This window comes from Stylophora pistillata, chromosome 10, assembly GCF_964205215.1.
Source record: "Stylophora pistillata chromosome 10, jaStyPist1.2, whole genome shotgun sequence".
NCBI classification, from domain to species: Eukaryota; Metazoa; Cnidaria; class Anthozoa; order Scleractinia; family Pocilloporidae; genus Stylophora; species Stylophora pistillata.
The window spans coordinates 20,001,610-20,023,090 of NC_142528.1; the positions used below are offsets into that span (position 1 = coordinate 20,001,610).

At 37.1% G+C, this 21,481-nt stretch overlaps 1 protein-coding gene and 1 pseudogene across 3 annotated transcripts in view; both read left to right on the forward strand.

The window, feature by feature from the left end:
• The window catches only part of LOC111320216 (DNA-dependent protein kinase catalytic subunit), a 214,034-nt gene extending 206,209 nt beyond the window's left edge, over positions 1–7,825 (forward strand). For all 3 annotated transcript variants that reach the window (XM_088736604.1, XM_088736606.1, XM_088736605.1), the window contains 11 exons: positions 59–126; positions 3,286–3,408; positions 3,739–3,836; positions 3,925–4,020; positions 4,223–4,312; positions 4,434–4,505; positions 4,823–5,024; positions 5,442–5,630; positions 6,820–6,862; positions 7,244–7,331; positions 7,446–7,825. In XM_088736604.1, coding sequence (XP_088592730.1) covers positions 59–126; positions 3,286–3,408; positions 3,739–3,836; positions 3,925–4,020; positions 4,223–4,312; positions 4,434–4,505; positions 4,823–5,024; positions 5,442–5,630; positions 6,820–6,862; positions 7,244–7,331; positions 7,446–7,650 — 1,274 coding nt within the window. In that variant the 3' untranslated portion in view covers positions 7,651–7,825. The remainder of the gene's footprint in view (positions 1–58; positions 127–3,285; positions 3,409–3,738; positions 3,837–3,924; positions 4,021–4,222; positions 4,313–4,433; positions 4,506–4,822; positions 5,025–5,441; positions 5,631–6,819; positions 6,863–7,243; positions 7,332–7,445) is intronic.
• A 4,957-nt stretch (positions 7,826–12,782) lies between these two features.
• Positions 12,783–15,082, forward strand: LOC148722145 (uncharacterized; annotated as a pseudogene).
• Positions 15,083–21,481: the final 6,399 nt, after the last annotated feature.

Below are 21,481 nucleotides of genomic sequence, written 5' to 3' on the forward strand. Positions count from 1 at the left end.
TATTTTATATTTCCCTTCTATGTTTTATGTTCTTGATTGGTCTGTTTTCTATTCTTAGGTCAGTACAAGGGAAAGACAAAGCCACTTCCTGAGTATCATGTAAAGATTGTGGGGTTTGACGAAAAGGTTTGCAAAATTTTGATGATCAGAATGCCTTCTTAGCCAGCTCTACACAAGCAACTTTTTTTGTGTGTGTTTTGTGTTTGTTGCTGTTGTTGCTTTTGTTGTTTCTAGATTAATTTGTTAGCTTTTTAATCATTGTTAGGTATATTATGTCGTCTGTGGAACATTTAGTTAGTTTCCTGATCACCTCCTAAGCAGACAAGGTCATCCAGTGATCAGCTTAGTAAGTGCGGAGACGTTTCGTGGCTGGTATGATATCATTTTGAAAGTAGAATGGGTTTGTTTGGAAATAATTTCATTCGCTTCTGTTCTGTTTTAATGTTGAAGAGTCTATTCAGATCAGAATCAGTCTTTAAAATGTAATAAATTATCGTGAATGTGGGAAGGCCATTGTAAGTAGACAATTGAATCCATGGATTGCATTTTTATATTAGTTGCTCGTATGTGTGCTGTCTTTCTACGCCCTAAAATGATTTGTGTCTTAAGAATCTTTGTTTTCAGCGCAGACAGCAATTTAGCATAACGGAAAGTAGAATTGTTACCCTTACGCGCTTTTCTAATAACGCAAGAGATCATGATCTCTTGAGTAACGTGGTTAGAGATTTAAAATTTATTGATAGCCATCTAATGAGAGGCTTCATTACCATTATACATTCGAGGGACATTTAGTTATCGGTTATTGGTTAGTTATTGGAAATGAACAAGAGGCTAGACGGAGCCTATGTTCTGGCCGGATTTGCGATTCACAGGGAACGAATTGAAGGCCTTGCTGTTTTTAGAAAAATCGCTGTTGAGTGCTTTTCATTCTTTGGTAACATGGAGAGTTATGGAGATTAAGACTTTGGAACAAGTTGATACCATGACAAATAGGAAATACTAAAATCGTTAGATGAAATGCGGGGACTAACGTAAGTACCGCGGCAAAGTCAACAGAAAAGGAATAAGTCACTTTGTGACCTAGCTCGAGTCGGAGAAATCCAAAATGAACGCATACCTCAGGCGTCCTACACAACCAGTACTAAATAACACCCTTCGTTTATCACATTTCTGGTTACAGAATTCATCAAATTTTGACGCTGCGATTCAAATCTTCCTCTGCCTGCACGAGCCAAATTCCCCTACTTTCCGTTCCGATGTTTAGTTTCGCCTCACACTGGGGTTCGCTCAATAGATAAAAGCATTTGAACGCGACGATCTTTGTTACAAGCTTTTCTCCAGCTACAGTTTCCTGCCTCGGAACGATATACCACAGAAGGCATTCCATGCACCGCAAGTTTTTTGACAGATAGAAATGGAAGATATGTGGCACTGACTTCCACAAGGTTTTTTTTTTGTTAGAAAAGTATAGTTGTTTCATCCGCTAAAGTGATATGATCGATCCAATCACCAATGGTACACAAGATAAATGAATTACATATGATGCACGATCCTCGCAGTAGAGAGCACTATTTATGCAATAGCGAAAATCAGACCTGAAAAAAATCAGAATATATGAACTTCATATATTCATTGTATCACATAAGTGAATTAATTATCGAATTTAATCAATCAGCCAATAAACTTTAACTGTTCCTGAGGTTGTTGTTTTTCATTGGTGCGTTAACAACTGTTTATTATTATTATTATTATTATTATTATTATTATTATTATTATTATTGTCGCAGAGAAATCAACTGAATGCTACATTCTAATCAGGCAGCACAGGGCGAAAACCGCAACCTGTGAGCCATGGAGTAAAAAATAAGTGTACATTAACTAATCCTAAAAAGCTTTTCCGTTGTGTCTACGGTCCTCCTTCTAACAGGAACTCAAACTGCCACCTTGAAAGTCCGGGCAATATTCAGCGTGCCCGAGAGCACTGCCCTCTGCATCTTTCGCAGTATGTCTGTGCTTCTGCCTCCCACCAGCTCGCGCATCATGCCATCCATTTCCCGTGACCACCCCCCGAGGGCATCCATAATGATGTTATATTGCTTCACCTCGTAGCCTGGGAACTGCTGCCTTAGTTCCCAGCGAAGGGGTCTGTACTTCAGTGTCTTCTCTTCATCCTTTCTTGTCCGATTGTTAACCCACGGCAACTCATTTCCAGCGTCACAACTCTCTTGCACATATGATTTACAATGCGTGCATCCACCCTATTGCATCTGACCTCTTGTTGATCAGCATATATAGGGACATCCCCATAAGCTTTAACATTCTCTGACTCATACACGGGCTTCGGCTTGTCGGGTGAGTACCAGGGTGGTATCTCGTCTATAAACCCCTCATCATACAACAGTTCGTAAAACAGTACCTTCAGTGCTGCGTCGTGTCTAGAGAGATACTTGCTCTGGGCCAGCGCACTGCATCCTGACAAGATATGTGCCACACTCTCTGGAGCCTTGCTGCATAATCTGCACCTCACCTCGCCTTCCCCGCTTGTGTGGGTCTTCTGACTCGTGTATACTCGCGTTGGCAATAGCTGCTCGTATAGCTCGACGGGTCCAGCAATTGTGTGTGATGGGCAGTTCTTCCACTCTGCTCATCCCGGTTCCCAGGGTCTACATATTTTGGACGCTCACTCTCTTTGTCGTTAGCCAACACTCTTCTCATGCCCGCATATACCCGGCTAGTATCATCTTTAAATTGTTGATTAATCAACCTTGCTTCCTCTAGCTTGTTGCCTCGCACAAAGCCTTTCTTCAGTTTTCGTAATGGGGATTTCTTCTTCTCAATATACCCGACAAGTGATGTTATCGATAACGTGCGGCATTCCTTGTGCAAAATCTCCCGGTTCCTTCTCCCTCTCTTGGTGAGCTTTCGGTTTTCTTTCAAGCGATCCACTTCCGCTTTGGCAATTGAAATCTGTTTCCTTATTTCACATACTTTTTCTACGTACAAACGGCGTCGTTTCTGTTGCTTACTCTTATTATTATTATTATTATTTTTATTTTTATTTTTAATAACTTGTAATGAATGAGGTAAAATTCCTCTACGCGCTCCCAAACGCGCTCCCAAAGTGTGGCTTCGTAACTCCGTTGGTAGTAGCGCTTAACTAGCATCTGGGAACCACGGGTTCCAATCGCGTGGAAGCCTGAACGTTTTTAGGCTTTTTTACTGCAGTTGCTAAAGTTGAAGTTCACCTGCGAGGATCACTTTCATGGTTGATCTATAATTTTGTAGGTTCAGGTGTTGCCATCAATTCGCAAGCCTAAGTGCCTGATTATAAGAGGGGATGATGAAAAAGATCACATGTTTTTGGTGAAAGGAGGAGAGGACTTGAGACTTGATCAAAGGATTGAACAAGTAAGGGAAAAATGCAATTACCTAAACGCATTATTAAAAACAAAAATAAATGATTGCGTCACTTACTTCTTCTGCTGCTGTTGATGTTGTTGCTGATGTTTCGTTGGGAGTTGTGCTGGTCCCGCTTGTAGTGGTTGTGGTGCTGCTGATGGATTTACTGCTTGTGGTAATACTGCTACTGCTGGTGGTGCTGCTGCTACTTGTTATTGTGTCTCGTTTGCTACAGATGCTGTTACTACTTCTACTGCTGCTGAGACTGGTACGTGCAGCTATTCTGTTTTATGTTACAGCAATAACTAATTTAAGTTCCTCCTCTTGTGTTTTTGGCAGCTCTTTGGACTGATGAATGACATCATGGCAAACGATTCCGCATGCAGTCAGAGGGGTCTGAGGCTCAGGACATACCAAGTTATTCCCATGACTCCTCGGTTCGATAAGTTGGTTTTTTTGTCTGATGCCTTTTTGTTTTAAAATGTGTGTAACAAATCGATAATGTTGTTTATTTATTTTGAACAGGGTTGGCCTAATTGAGTGGATGAATAATACCAAGCCCCTCAAAGGAGTTTTAAATAGTGCCATGACCAAAGCTGAAAATGATCACTACATAGGACCGTACGTACACTTGATCAATTTGAATCTGCGGCTACTTTTGATTGATTTCACTTCGAGAGGTTGATGCCATTCGTTTGCAAGCATTTTCGTCACCATAATTGGACTGAAACACCTCTCTCTTAATCTTCTCACTAATAAACAAACGAACAAACAACTGTGTTAGTATCAAATCATAAATAATTTTTTTGTCAATCCTAAGCAGGAATGGTGCAGGTGCTTGTTACAGGAACTGGATTGATAAGTTTAAAGGAGATCCTAGGAATCCATCGCGATTCTACGGCGAAATGTTTAAGTACGTTTAATGTTATGCATTCATGTGCCATTGAGATCGTTTGTTCTTAATGGTATCCAGTTATCCATATTCTGTATAACAAGTGTTAATACGGAGCCTCGTGTATCTATTGTATCTCTAGGAAAGCAAATCGCACAGAAACCGAGAGAAGTTTTACGCAAAAACAAGCTTTGGTACCCTGGGATCTTCTCAGGTGAATCATACTTCATACATAAATGTTATGAACATGCTTTGCAGGGTCAGCAAATCAGTCAGTCACACCAATTAACTTGATTCAGACAACTATGCTATTTTTTGATGAAGAACGTAGTGAGATGTACAAAATGTGTCGCGCTTTGTAGTTACATACTGCTCGTGATGATCGCTAAAATTGCCAACATTACGTTGGGTTTTGCGGCAGCAATAAGTTTAGCACGGAATCCACCTGACGAGACCATCATCCGACACTTTCAAGCAAACATTAACAGACATTCATGAATCTCAAATCGTTCCTGTTCCTTTTCTTGTCAGGCGTGCCTTTTTGCAACTCGCTGTCTCTCCTGAAGCATTTTTTATCCTAAGGTCGCACTTTGCAAGCTCACATGCTTGTTTGTGCATTTGCCAGTACATCCTGGGTATCGGAGATCGTCATTTGTCAAACTTCTTAGTGGACATGGAAACTGGAGGGATGATTGGCATCGATTTTGGTCACGCCTTTGGCTCAGCAACACAGGTGAAAGCTTTCTTTCTGTTTCCTTTCCTGTTTTACTGGTGTCGGGGAGGAAAAGTGTAATGGAACAAAAAATTATAGTTCTTCATTTTGACGGTCGTCTGACAATTACTGCGCAACGAAAGTTAAACCATCAAAGAATAAAATTTACTTAAAATTAAATTGTAAAATTGTATATTGTATTTGACCATTTTTTCGTTGTCGATGTTAATGTTTTCGTTGTTGTTATTGCGGTTGTTGTTTTGCCGTAATCGTTCAATGCTGTACTTATTTATTAGTTTACTCTTGTATTTATTTATTTATTTATTTACTTAATGAAATATTTACTTATTGCCGTAAACGTTCAATGCTTTATTTATTCATTATTTCACTCTTTTATTTATTTTTTAACGTATTCCTTTATTTATTTCATTTATTTAGTTCCAACCTCTGCCAGAATTGATGCCTTTTCGACTGACTCAACAATTTGTAAATTTAATGTTGCCATTAAAGAAAAGTGGAACCTTACAAAGCGTAATGATTCATACATTGAGGGCCCTCAGAAGTAATCATGATCTGCTCTTAAACACCATGGACGTCTTCATTCAGGAACCCTCCCTTGATTGGCAGGTTTGTTGCATTAGTGCAGTTAATCTTAAGCTTATTAGCCATCTAGACGTGTTATTTAGGTTTAAATTGCAGCTTGAAAGTGGGGCTGACTAATATTGGATCGTTCGCTCGCGTACAAATACCACAGGCAAATTCCCTAGTGCTTTCGTTGCAATGAAATCCAAATTTGGCAAGAAAATGACTGAGAAAATTTTATGAACAATTTTGTCACAGGTCTGAGAATCGGCGTCACTTCTACTCAAGAAAGAGCGGAACATAAACTGAGATAGTATATATACTTTCAAAACTTAGCTCGATTCTTACTCACCATTATCCGACAGTCGATTTTAAATGGTATATTATGCCCGTGTGGAGTATAAACCTAACCATGGATTAAATGTTGATTTCAATTTAAAAACCAGTATCGCACAAATCGCGAGATTTGAACCCTCCGTGGAAGGCCCGAATAACGAAAAAAATGATAGTTTGTCAGCCTTCAGCCACAAATCGCCGCCCAGGCCCCAAAGCGTTGTTGGGGTGCAAATATTTCATCGGTAGGCTCCATGGATTGTTTGAAATGCATATGAAAACAGTTTAAAAGGGGTAACATGCTACACGTGCATATGATATCATCACGGCTGAATGAGTGTGAAAACCGTATAACGTCTTTTCCTTGAATTTTACCATGACGAGCGTCTGAAGACTTTGAGATATGCGTTTAGTCCCTTAACATTGCATATGGTGATCTCCAGTTACTTTAAGTTTATCAACCTTTGTAAACAGATTGATACTGTCATTCTTCCAAGACTCAGGCCATGACTGGCATGAGAGTAACGAATTTCACATCCTCGTAACTATTTTGATCTCTGCATAAGCTCTGGGCCTGTTGCAGTTCCTTTATTATAAATGCCGCTCCGTGACCTTTGAAATCAGAGCATCATCATTAACAACCAATGAGCAATTTGCACACGCGTCTTGTTAGGTTAAAGACGTCGTCTGGTCTTCGAGGCACTTTTTCCAAAACCTGTTTGATATTCCAGCGCTGAGTAATTGAATTATTCATTCATTCATTCATTCATCGATTGATTGATTGATTGATTGATTGACTGATTAATGAGTGATTGAATACATGAATGATAGTTACAATTATTGTCACCCTCAACACCAGAAACATTAACTCGAGCTAACTTAAATTCACGCTTGACTTTAGGTGTATGCTCGCAAGCAAGCCAAGACTCAAGGAATCAACGAAGGTCTATATCTATTTTTTCTCAAATTATTTTACCTGATATGGATTATCGCGTCATAGAGGCCAACTTTGTGCACACTCACAAAAATTTCAAAAAGGAAATAACCGATGATCGAATATGATGTACTATCAAATGTAAACGTTTTTTCGTCAATCCAAAGTGATTAACGTTCTTTCAGTTACCTATTTTTTTTATTATCGTATTCCTGAAACTTTCACCAAGCTTAAAGACCAAACAGTCCGCCATATTGACAACATTTAAACAACCTGAGGAAGACCAGTAAAACTGGTTGAAACGTCGGTTTTAAAGATATTTTAACCTCGGAAAATCCCAGAAACGAATAATAAAAAATTTATTTATTATGTCCCTTTTTTTTATTCTTAGAGGAACAGAAAGCAGATTGGTACCCAAAACAGAAAGTACAGAGTGCATGGAGGAAGTTGGAAGGATTTAACCCTGCGTATGTTATGAGGTGTGTTGAGAAAGTGGTATCTCAGACCTGTTTGAACCAGGCGTGCATTCTGTGCGATTTTATACGATGTAAGATGTGAGTTGAGTTAATACTCTTTGTATGATGTTTTCATAGGGACGATCTTCAGTTGGGGCACTCGAAACAATCTTGGTATAAGCAAATGGAATCTGTGTGTCTCGGAGACAGGAATGCTAATGTAAGAGCGCGTGAACCTGAAAGTGGTTTGTCAGTCGAGTCTCAAGTGTCGTGTTTGATAGATCAAGCCACCGATGCTAACATACTCGGACGAACTTGGCAAGGCTGGGAACCGTGGGTGTGACATTGCCATGGTGAAACTGGGATCATGAAACTCTTAAATTACTTTACGTTTGAATAAGTTGTTAAGTTGTAGTTTGACGAGCCGATAATCGTGAAGGCTTTTAGGCGTAATGTTCAGAAGTTTAGGTTCATTTTATATAAATGGTATTAAAAATAAAGCGATTAACACAAGTGCACATGTAGTTACGTCTACTGATGATATTTTTAAATTTCTTACAAGAGTGAGTGTCAGCAAGAATCAAACAAAATTGGAAATTAACGGCAAAAATGTGAAATCGAAATTTGCTCAAACTTTGGCTATTAGTAGTCCATATTGAACTATTCATCGCTGTGTGATTCATTTTTCAAATAGATTTTTGTTTTTGCGGAAAATGGCGATACTAGATTTCAGGGCCAGATGTCAGCAAATAAGGCTTGAAAATTAGCAATTTTCGAAAAAACCGTATGTCTTAAGTATAAAGCCACAGGATATCCAGATGGAATAAGCTAATTCTACAACTTTTCCAGGTTTTATACTGTCATTTCTATGACATTTGAAAAAACACCTGAAAAAGATCTGAAAGAAACCCCCATGTTCCTTTATGGAAATCACTACCTAACTTTAAAAAACGATTTACCCTACTACGTTTATCACAAATTAAACGAAACTTGGAGGTCAAACCCCTTTAGTGATGGGCTTTTAACTGGTACGACTTTTGTTCTGGGGAAATTAGGCTGTAGTCAATGAGAGAACGCTTGAACTCGCACATATCAGCCAAATCAAACAAGAGATTGCGTGACCGACCGTGACAGACATCTCTAATTTCCGCCCAAGCTCAATGAAAAAGCTCATTAACAATATAGTGGTCATTCTTGCAGTAGTTGAGTCGTACTATTTACATGTTATTTTTTTGTTGTTGTTTTTATCGTTATTCTTGTTTTATAAAAAGTTTCCTTAAACTTGTATATTTTTACGTGCTCGTGTTGTTTGCCGGCCCGGAAGTCCGTATAGTGGAAAACTGTAAACTAGTCAACCTCGGGCTTGACTAGTTAATTTTTTTTCCTGCGGTAAATTGGCCTTCAAGTGGGTTTGTTTACGCCATTGTGTCACTGAATCGGCTTACGAGCCTTCTACAAACGATTCATAAAGAATCTTCGCAACGACTAACTTAGATACTAGACACAAAATTATGTGTTAAAGAACAGATACTTTTCAGTTTTACAACGAACTAAGAGTTAATGTCTCCGAGGATCAAACGAAATCGTAAATTAGCGGTAAAAAGTGCGAAAACACGAAATTGTTCAAACTCCGGCAATTAGTTGTCCATATAAAAGTATTCATCTCTATATAAGGTTCATTTGTCATATAGTTCGGTGTTTCGCCAAAAAATGACGAGAATCATTTTGATGGCCAGATACGATAAAGTCGAGCTGCCAGGTAGTAATAACGTGTACCGTATATAGTTATGAACGCTTGTAACAGCTACAGCTACAGCTACAGCCTTGTACCAGGTTTGAGAGCAAGGCCACAAATGGCTTTTTCCTTCGAACTTTAATTTCCCGGCCATATGTCAAGACAAAAGAATTCACAGATACCCCGTAGCATTTATTCAGAAAAGGAGCCAAGCTTCGAGTTCAACACTAACTCACAGATGTTGTAGGAGTCACATATGATATATGATTGGATGTGAATGCTGAATGCTGACTTCAGACAAAACCTTGTCACTAAGTACACTCCGAAGGTCTTCTCCCGGAGTCTCGTTCTCACTATCAGGCTGATCTACCTTGACACTTCGCTTAACAGCAAGGCGAGAAAAGTAACCGCTAATTTTCTGACTTGTGAGAAAATCCCCATAGCTAAATAGTCTCTCCCCGTTGCTATCTTTAGCAGTCCTCATGGCTTTAGACTTCAGTCGGGTTTGCTTGCATTCCTGTTCTCTCTCCAATTTGAAACTTTGAATTAAGGTACTGCTTTTGATTGTCAATAAATTTAGTGCGACGAGACTGTGTCGATTTCAGACCATTGGGCATTTATGCGCGCCACATTCCAGATTGGTCGCGTATTCTATCATAGTCCTGTCAAAGAGCGTTTCATACTCTAGAATGCGCTTGTGCTTTCCGCAGTCCAAGTGTTTAACCAGCGATGAATGTCTTATAAACGGCTTCACACATCCCTCTTCTGGGCATGTAAATAATCGACAATTGTTAGCAGTATCAACATCAACGCCTGACTCATTTGATGACTCATCTACTCAGTCGGAGTTGCCTTCTCCTCAGTTGTAGGGGTTCGGCCACCTGTTTGTCTAGGTACTACTGGAACAAAGCTTGTGGTAGTCTCGCTGGTTGAGGGTCTGATCTTCATCGTCGGCAGTTCCCATTGTTCAGGGACATCGCACTTTGGCCACGTTCTTATCCCTCCCTAACCGTAGCAAAGCTTGCTGACAAAGCTCATTTTCTCCCACTTGAAACTCTTGATGGATGGAGCATTGGGAGGACTGCACACCTTCACAATTGCCCCGCGCACACCCCTGGAAGACTCCATAGCTTCTTTCATTTGTGCAGCAGTGTCAATGTCAGGTACAGAATTCAGATATTTCGCCACGTGCGATCGCAAGCGTCCTTTCCTCCCTGTGGCTCAGAAAAGTCAATCCGAGAGATATGAAGGCTTGGTTATTGCAACGAAAGGCTACACGGTGCGGCATTTTGATTGTACGCAGCCACCAAGATACGCCATCAGCCCGTAATGCATTGCGCGCCATTCAAGATGGCGGCCGCGGGGATTTTAAACGGGCCATAGGGCTATCTTTGGAGGACGATAAAACATTAATGTCAATTGGTGAGACACTTTTTTTATTTCAGATCTTCTAATAAGTACATTTGAAACATTTAGCCGATATTTGTAAAAATAGTGGAGGTTCCCTTTAAGGAACAACCTGATGAATTACCTCCTGAATATGATGAAGATGAAGTCCCAGATTATGAAATAGGTGATGACGATATGCAAAAAGACATTCTCAATCAACTGGAACTTCCTCATTATGAAAATATTGATAAGATTCTTGCTCAAGAACAAGTGAACCCGCGAAAAAAATTTTTCTCCAAAAGGTTCTTAACAAAGCGTCTATTAAGCGAAATCAACTTAAAGGTTACAAAGCAAACATCACCAAATCCAATAAGAAGGGGGAATTATCTACGGCAGAAAGAAAATGCGCTATGAAACAACTGGATGATGTAAGAGTAGTATTAAATCAGTATATAAAACATTACGACACAAGAATATTAACAATGACCGGAAGTGGTTTGAGAAGAAAACAAAAAGGAGGTAATGTTGTGTTTATTAATGATCCCAAACAGCTTTTGAAAAAACTTGAACTTATCATTGGTGAAATGACAGCTGGCAATACAAGTATCAAAATGAGAGAAACACAGGTCAAGCCATTCTTGATACTCTTCTGAGGATGTCAATGATCAATAAGAACCAATACAACAAAATTGTAAAGAATTATTTCAAGATATAATGTAGTTATAATATATAATGGAAAGAAAAATTGTTTTAACATCTTACAAAAACAAATCTGGAAAACCAGCAGATTTTACAACTCATTTTGTTCAACCTATAACTCCCAGAGACAATCATGAGTATGTTATTGGCCTTAACAGAGTCATAAACATGAGTTTCACATGGTTTAATGTTAACAGTTCACTAAATAACCAGAAGTTCAAATATAGTAAAGATGACGGTACAACTCTACCAGCTGGTGTGTGGAATTATACCAATTTCAACGATTACATCAAATCTCAAACGAAAGATAATTCTTTTATTAAAAAAACGCCCCCAAGATATTAGACAAATCTTCTCGACTTTATTATGTGAGAAGAAACCGAATTTAACAATGTACAGAAATTAGATTATGGTATATTGGCTCATATACCATAATGGCTGAGCCAATAAAAAGTCATGAATTGCATTATCCAATGATCCAGTTTTAATAATTAACAATTATTCCACAAGCGCGCGTTGGATATGAGATGATAGATAGCCAACGAGGCGCGTAGCGCCGAGTTGGCTATAATCATCTCATTTCCAACAAGCACGAGTGGAATAATTGTTTTCTTAAAAAAGTTAAATGAAATTATTAAATTTTATTAAATCTTTAGCTCCCTTTTAATTTTAAGCTGACACGTACGCTTGCCATATTTGTAGATTATGGTATATTGGCTGATATACCATAATGGCTAAGCCAATAAAAAGTCTTGAATTGCATTATCCAATGATCTAGTTTTTAATAATAACACATCCCATAACATTAGAATTTGATGATAAAATTTTTCGAGTGGAAATAACACTGGCTGAAAATTATCAGCTTGATCTTAAAGATAGTAACTTCAATCGGCTCATAGGTTTCAACAAAGTGCTTCTCAAATCTGGAACTCATGTTGGCCCAAAAATTCCCAATTTATCACAAGACGACTGATCTTCTAAACGTTCATTGTGATCTCATTGATGAGAGCATGGTAGATGGTCAAGAAACAGACATAATCTACAGCTTTAGTACAAGTGTACTTAAACCATCACACAGTTTCACTCTCGAACCACAGAGTCACTTACAGTCCAATCAACAAGAAAAAAATTTCAAGCGTCCGCATCTATATAACTGATGGAAAACGAAGAATTATTGATTTGAATGGACAAGACACAGCTTTTTCATTGCTACTAAAGCCAATAAACTAAACTAATATATAATATATAATATATATAATATATAATGAGATCTATTGAGTTCAAAAAGATTTATCATCCAAAATAGGGCCGTTTTGTCAACAAACACAAGGGATCTGGTATCATTGTTGACAGATTGTTTAAACCAATAAAATCTGTTGCATCAGCTTTATTTAAAAGTGTAGCCAAATCATTTGCTAAGAAAGCTCTTAATGCAGGTGTTTCACATGCTGGAGAACGTTTTGAAAAAGCTGTTTCTCAAAAATCAGGTGATTATATCATGAAAAAATTACGTGGAATGCAAAATAAAAAAACTCCACAAAAACATCCAACTAAGATGAAACCAAAAAAAGAAGAATCAACAGACATGATTTTTAATCGTTTGATAAGTGGCAGTGGTATCAGACGATAAAATAATCTAACATATAAATATAATGTCATTTAGAACAAGCTAATATTTACAGCGAAATGAATTACGCTGACGACACTACTCATTACGCCTCTGATGTCTCACCAACAGTATTGCAGTATATAATTAACTCTGATCTGAGATGGTTCTCAATGAATTTTTTACAGATTAATGCCGCCAAAACGCAGGCTATCGCTATTGGCCCGTCTTCATACCAGTATGATTTCCATCTTAATGATTCTAATCTCCATACAAAGGACACACTCAAAATCCTTGGGGTGGTCCTAGATAGCAAATTAAGATTTAAAGCGCACATAAAGCAACAGCTGAATAAGGGATGCGCAAAGGCTTCGGCTTTGCGGAGAATGCGTAAGTTTATTTCAAAGGGCGTGTTAGTTCGTTTATATAAGGCCTATGTTCTCCCTCATCTTGAGTACTGCAGTCCCCTTTTACTGGGAGTAGGTAACGCGGAGACTACTAAAATAGAGACAACTAATTACTTTATATTAAGAACTATATTAGGCTTCTCGAAGTCTGTGTCATACGACTTCCTCCTCAAGTTGGCCCACAATAAGTCTTTGGAGAATCGTAGGCAATTCCAATCGTTAGTTATGTTATATAAGTGCTTGTATGATAAGGGGGCTCCTTATATAAGTGATTTTTTTCATTTTAGAAATGTACCGTATAGTTTACGCGGGCTCAGTACAAGGCTAGATTTACCTCCTTTTAATCTTGAGTTTTTACATCGGTCTTTTTCATTTTTAGCTAGTAAACTTTGGAATGCGCTACCCCCTAGACTCAGAGAATCTCAGGATATTGTTTCATTTAAGCGTTCACTTAAAGCCCACATGGCTTAGTGGTAGTGATTGTAAATATCGTTATTGTTAATATTGTTAAAATTGTAACTTTTTATTGATAGCTCTTGTCTACGATCTTCGATCCTGTTTTTAGTTATTTAATAGATCTTATTATTATTTGTATTCTTACAGAAATTATGTTTTCTTTTTAATTGTATATACACGTACACGTTTTAACGAGAACTTCTGTACTCCTAGCTGTCACGTGTTTAAATAAAAGGATTGATTGATTGATTAACCAGAATTCAACTAGATGAGGTTATTCGAATCCCAGCTAATGGCCATGTGCAATATAAAGTTGGTTACAAATTCAGCGTCAACGACCGAAGTAGTTTTTTCGACTGGTATAATGCTTATTTTGAGGTCCAATTCCAACTTCAAAAGTACTGCTTATGGTACTGCTTATGGAGCAGATCGTGTAACAGAAATAAATGGTTCTCACTCACTCATTCAGCAGATGACTATCAAAAGTGGAGGTAAAATCGTTTACGATACTGATAATCTTCACAAAGTATTAAATTTGAAGAATTTGCTTGAATACAGTGATGATTACTCAAGAAGTGTTGTTAAAAATAGTTTATGGTACCTTGATACAGACCACAGAATAGCTAATGCAAATCAAAACATGGGATTTGAAGTAAGACGGCTGTTGACAATTGGAAACAATAATGTTAACGTAAAGATTGCTCTCAACCGTTATTCATTATTCGAAGAGCTTGAGGATCGAATGTTACCACCTATGCAATTACAATCTACTATCCAACTGTTAAGTGACACAAATCTAATCTGGAAAGATGCCGCTGTTGATGATGGTCGGGTTGTTATCGATCGATTCCTTTTCTGGGTTCCAAGATTGATTCCAAAAGATAGTCTTTATCAACAGTTTCTGTCAAACTTCACGAAAGTTAATCAGTGGACTTATGAACAAGAAATGTTCGAACAATGAGCTAGCACCAGATCATCAGAATATTTTCAGATCAGTCCAACCATTGATAATGTAAAGCATGTATTTGTGTTTCTTCAACGTGATGAAGACCATAATCAAGATGCTAATCTGTATGAATATGATACTTTTAACATCAACGCTGATCGATTAAATGGTTCTTATCTTTCGACTGGTCGTTTATAATATGGTAATGGTGTATTTTATCCTGAAGTAGAATACGATACTGAATCTAAAATGAGAATATTCGATGATTTGATGAGTTTCACCATGCGTAAGAATGATTATAATTCATGCCCGGGCACACAACTTAATCCTAGTAATTTCAATTCTCTATTCGGAGTACTTTATTTCGATCTCACTTGTCAAACTGAAAAGGTTACAAATGATCCCAAAAAGCTTATTTTTATATATAAACTCGATGCTCAAGTAGCTGCTAATAGTGCTTTTAAAGTTGATGCTGTTATATTATATGAAAAAGAATTAATAATAAACCAAGTCGGAAATGAATTGTTGATTGTCTAAATAATCTAACTCATTAATATAAACGGTTGAAAAGCTGCCGAAATGATATCCAAGATATTTGTTAAAGATTAAATTTACTTAATGTTTTTCTTTTTTAAATATGTTTTACAATAATGATTGTATGACGTATATTATATGCCAATTTATTATCAATTTATTATTTTATTATCAATTTATATGCCAATGTATTATGATATCAACGTTCATTTAAAGCCTAGACAAATAGAAAGTCTTAGAAAAGCTCGTTTAGCTAATCAAGGAATAACATTAAGATTAAAAGCCAATGCTGTAAAAGGAGGACACACGCGACTATAGGTATCAAACAGAATGTCTAAAAAGCGTTGGGAAGCAGACAAACAAAATAAAGGTGTGACTTTAAAACTTTCAAAAGGTGCAGTAAAAACAACATTTAAAATGCTGGATTAATCGAATGCAGATAATGTAAAAGCAAAAACCTTTCAAGCAGAAGTACAAGGTGAAGGAATTGGTTCAATGGCAACAGCATTTTTACCAGTTTTAAAACCAATGTTACCAACTGTTGGAAAGACATTAGGCCTTTCTGCTTTGTCTGGTTTAGCAAGTGAAGGCGCTCCTCAATTGGTTAAAGCGATATCCGGAAGAGGTGTTCAAACAGATGGTTTTCTAATTACACAGAATAAAATAAATCAACTCATTCAATACAAACATTTATTGACTGAAAAACAGAAAAGAGATATTTTAGGTGCTTTACAAAGTGGATAAGGTGTTCACATTAAACCAAGACTCAACAAGGAGGAGCTCTCGGAACTATTCTTGTTTCAATTGGTATTCCAATGGCTATTGATTTGGTAAAGAATTTAATTTCTGGACGAGGAGCACCACGATTTGGAGGACCACCAAAAGGCGACAAAGGAGCTCGGAAGTTGATCAAATAGTCAAGTTGGTAGAGGTAAAAAAAAGAACCCAAAAAGGAACCAAAAAAAGGCTAAGTCGAAAAAAAGGCTAAGGATTGCTTCTAGGACCAAACAGTCCGTTGAATTCAATTCCAATAGTTGGAGCAATTTTTTAAAACCACAATTTCGTAAAACAATTCTTATGACAAATTTCGATCTTATTGAATGGTGTAAATATCTAAAAATTCCAATAAATAATGTTTTAAGTAGAGACCAAAAAGTACCACACAATCATTAACAAGCTCTTTTCATTTATAATCTTCATCCATCATACATGCCTGGATCACATTGAGTAACAACTTTCGTTAAAGATTATGTCATCGATTACTTCGATTCATTTGGAATGCCACCGTTTCAAGAAATGGTTGATCATGCTAAAAAGAAGAATCTGACTCTTCTCCATCAATATAACCAAATACAAAATTTAGTGACAACTACATGTGGTTATTTCTGTTTGTATTTCTTGAATGAGATGAATAAAGGTAAATCATATCAAGATCTTTTACAAGTGTTTGATATACACGACACTATGAAAAATGAAAGATTCATTGCAAATTATTTCAGAAATTTGTAATTTAATTAAATCTATATATATGAAATCTTATTGTGTTAAGCAGAAAAAACAAACAGAATGTGTTCAAGGAAGTGAAAGATATGAAACAACAAAAAATGGTAGAATGATGTTAAAGTCTATTTGTGCTGAGTGTGGTATAACCAAAACTAAATTCGTTAGAAATAAACAAGATACATCGATAATATAATATATGAGATCCTATTGTGTTAAGCAGAAAAAAGTTACTAATTGCGTTGAAGGAAGTGAAAGATATGAAAAAGCAAAAAATGGTAGAATAATTTTAAAGTGTATTTGTGCTGAATGTGGTATAACTAAAACTAAATTCATTAAAAATAAATCAGGTGGAGCATTGTTTGATGTAGGAAACAGTCATTCAATTGGTGAAATGGTTCTAAAAGGATTAACCAACAGTGGAGCTTATCTTGCTCGACAAGGTGCTGCAAAAGCTATCAAATCAGATTATGCAAAGAATAAAATAAAACAAACAGCAAATAAATATCTCGATCAAGCTCTTCACAGCTTCACAAATGATTTGAGTAAAAAGATAAGCGGTGGTAACATTGATTATTCAAAATGGTATGCAATGGAAATATATTCTCCTTCTGGTGTTTATGATCCAACTAATTCACTTTACAAAGGTGGTGCTGTTGACATCCATAAACTGATCGGTAAGCTACCAAAACCGAAAGTTGGATGGACTCCTTCTCAATATAAATATATGGGACCTTATAATCCACTTGATCAACAATTAGTAGATGATAAGAACACTGGTGAAGTAAAACAATGGTATGTAAAACCTTACAATAAAGTAGATGAAATAGCTGCTCATCATGATATATGTTATGATATGGGTAAAAACGAAAGTGACTGCGATCGTCAAATGGTTAAATCATTAGATAAAATACCTTATGGAGAGATGCCAAAATGGGGACAAACAGCTCGATTCTTAATTAATAACAAATTAGGTCTTGGTGTAAAACAAAAGAAGTCGAATAACGGAAAAAGCCGTCGAGTGAAATAAACTGGCAAGTAGAATTAGCGGATGAATTACATAAACCCATCAATACTCGGCAGCGTATAATTGTAAATCATATTGATGAATTATGGGCTGCAGATTTGGTTGAAATATAAAAGTTCAGTAAATGGAGCAAAGGCTATCGATATCTTCTTATGGTTACTGATGTATTCAGTAAATACGGTTGGATTGAACCTTTGAAAGACAAAAAGGGTAAATCCATAAGCCAAGCTTTCAAAGCCATTTACAAAGAAGGAAGAAAGCCAGAGTTCTTATGGACTGACAAAGGTAAAGAATTTTACAATAAACACGTTGAAGAATTGCTGAATAAAAATAATGTCAAATTATATTCCACTGAGAATGAAGAAAAATCATCTGTTGTCGAACGTTGGAATCGTACAATTAAAAACAAGATGTGGAAACAGTTTACTATTGAGTCAGTATAATAATACCAAACAAAATTCAATAAAAATGACGCCTATTGAAGCATCTAATAAAAAGAATGAAGGAATAGTCTATTTAAAACTACATGGTGACATCAATACATCAAACAAAAACCAAAATACAAAATTGGTGATAAAGTTGTTCGATAAAGGCTATAGAGGTTTTGCACAGCAGCCATGTTAGATGGTAGGAACAATGAAAATATTTTGCACAAGAAACAATTTTTTTCCCATTGGTAAAGTAATCTATTGTTCCTGCCATCCAACATGGCTGCTGTGCAAAACCTCTATACTCCAAATTGGACAGAAGAGATATTCACTATTGATAAAATACAATACACGAATCCAATTATCTATCGATTACGAGATTTAAATAATGAATAAATCAGAGGCAGTTTTTATGAGCTTGAATAATTGAAAGCTCAACAAGAAATATTCAGAATTAATAAAGTCATAAAGAGAGATTATAAGAATAAACGAACTCTGGTTAAATGGAAAGGTTATGATGATGATTTTAACAGCTGGGTTCATCTTAAGGATTTACAAGCTATTTAAATTGATTTATTACAAATTTGGTTAGATATTGAAAACCGGTTTGAACCAGTTTGAACCAGTCTGAATCCGCCATTTTGAATTTTTAATGAGTCAGCAATTTTGAATTCAAACTTTGTTCAAAATATTTTTCAAATTTTATTGCGCAATATTTTGAAATAGCATTTGAAAATAGTTTTTACATTTTTTTGTTTTATAAGTTGATCCAAATAATGTGATGATAGATTTTCAAATTTATACAGAGTTCCCAAAAGCTCGCTCGATAAAGTCGAGCGCCTCGCTCGCTACCCTACGCGAGCAGCCCTCGTCGCTGCGCTCCTCATGCCCACAGCACTCAGGGTTCAGCTAAAGCTTCCTCTGAGCCGAAGCTGCAAGCAGCCGTGCCCATCGGGAACTCAAGTCAGCTTCGCTAGCTCTAATAAAAGTGAAACCTATTTGCTAATTGTTTTGCAATTTTGAATTTTGATGAGTCAGCAATTTTGAATTTTGATGAGTCAGCATTTTTTAAATTTGATCCGCCATTTTGAATTTTGATGAGTCAGCATTTTATGTGCACAATTTTGGCAAAATGTTTTGAAAATTTTTACGCGCAATTTTGGCAAAATGTTGGCTGAGCTCAAACCCTCAATTACTTAGAAGAATGGATGGGGCGCTGAGGCTGCTCATGATGTCAAGTCTACTTTCATCCTGATTTCCAGACTGCAATAAATGGGCTTTCCAGCATTCAGTACTCTGTTTGGCCTGGGAAATAACAAAAGACAGTTCTTTTTCCTTGTCCGAGCATTCAGCCGTTTCTGAGCCTTCCTCAATCTCCCGCATTAGAGACGAGACAAGCAAGCAGCGGTCACAGCGGTCACAATGGGCGTGGCCACAAGTCACAGAATATTTTGGGTCGTCAGGATCACTCAGAGCCTATGCTCTACAGTGGTCAGGGATCGCAGAGCTTTGGAAACAGGAACCTGAGAATGAATTCAAAATAGGCCAATGTTTTATTATTTTTTTAAAGTGTTACTTACTACTAACAGTAACTACAGTATAAGCCCACTTTTTGATACATAACCTTTATTTCTGATATCCAGCTTCTCCATGTAACTATTTTGAGTACGATACAATTACTTCTGCGATACTTACTACCAGGTTAAAAAGTAGTTTATTGTATGGCTTATAGAAACAAAAACAAAACACACAAAAAGAGCCATCGCACAAATCAAGTGAACTGCTTTCTTTGTCGTACTTTTGCATTTTCGCTCGATGACGAAAGTTTTGATTTCATCTTGGCTGTTTCCTTCGTCCTGTCAGGCACCAACTCGTTCGTAATTCTCAAAGAGTGTTCATACATCATTTTCAGCCGCTCACAATTTTCAGAAAAATAGCCCTAGTTTTTTAATTTCCTTTTGCTTTGTTTTTTTAATCTGTTACAGTAACTGGCAGAGAGATAATAACCACGAAACACAATTTATTTAACTGTAAACAACGGGAGAAAACCTAACACGAGTTAGCGACAACTCTTGGAACAATCCAACTAAAATTAACTATGTACTTCTCTACGCTTATCTGACCACAAGCAAAGTACTGTCCTTCTCTTGGGTGAAATCTCCACATCCGAACAGGAAAATCCCTTCACTTGTCACTTGTCACACAATATCACTTAAAGATCACAAACAGGGAACGAAGTCCGAAATCACAACAACAACCTGACTAGCGAGCTGTTTATATAAGCATCCGAAGAGTGTCTAGAAGTGTCCAAAAGTAACTATTTATAACCATTACAATAGTAACTATTTATTACAATAACTATTACAATAAACTCTATTTTTAAACTGATGGGTCACAGTTATAGAAAATTCTTGAAACAACATATTGCGTGACATTGACTTTAAACTGGTGGGTCACAGTTCTTGAAAATTCTTGAAACAACATATTGCGTGACATTGGCTTTCGCGAACTTTCCAGACAATTCCAATCCTTGTAACAAACCGACCCATGGGCTAATAATAATGCCATAGAATTAGCCAATCAGAGCGCGGGATATATCGGCTAAAAACGCAAGCCTTATAATAAAATGAAATCAAACATAAAATTGGGTTACTTCGAAGCAATCTTGTATAAGTTGTTGAAATTCATTTTTTGTTAATTTGTTTTTAGAACACTGGCACATCCCTGAAGCATAGTACAATTACAATAACAACACCAGGTTACCTTGAAATCCCCTTTGAAATTCCCCTTTTTCTCGCTTAGCTACTTTGAGCTTCTTTTTTTTTTTCATTAGCCCTAGACAGACCCGGGCTGCGGTTATCTCCAAGTTTTTCAGCGGCTAGCTCAAGTTCCTCGAGTGCCTTGACCCCCTGTGCGCCAACATAGTCCAATCCCTGTAATGATTTCCTTACAGAGGTCGAGCACACATGCAGGACTCTGTAAACTGGTCTGAAACCCTCTCACTGTCACTGGTTTGAAACCCTCTTCACTGCATAGCTCCTCGTATTGCGAAATTATCTGTGCCGGAATGACACTTTGTATGACATTCGGTATAGTCAGTTCCTCATTAGTATATAGTATAGTCAGTTCCTCAATTTCAGCTTTTTTTCGCTAAAAGGAAGATCCTGATCCTGTGCGTGCTTTTAATGAAGTCTATGAAGTGGCTCATTTACATACATCTGAGTGTACTTTGTAGTCGGCACCACGGCTCCACGACCATGAGAGGCTGGTGGTGTCTGGCAATGTCAAATCTATAGAGTATCAGATCAGGTATCCATTTCTTTAGCATTTTGAACGTAATATTGTCAGCCAAAATAGAAAGGATTCTACTTCGTCATCGGTCTACGTCACTATGAAGTCACGTGAGATAGCGCGTGGTAAGCAAGCAATCAGTTGCGTTTCGGTTTT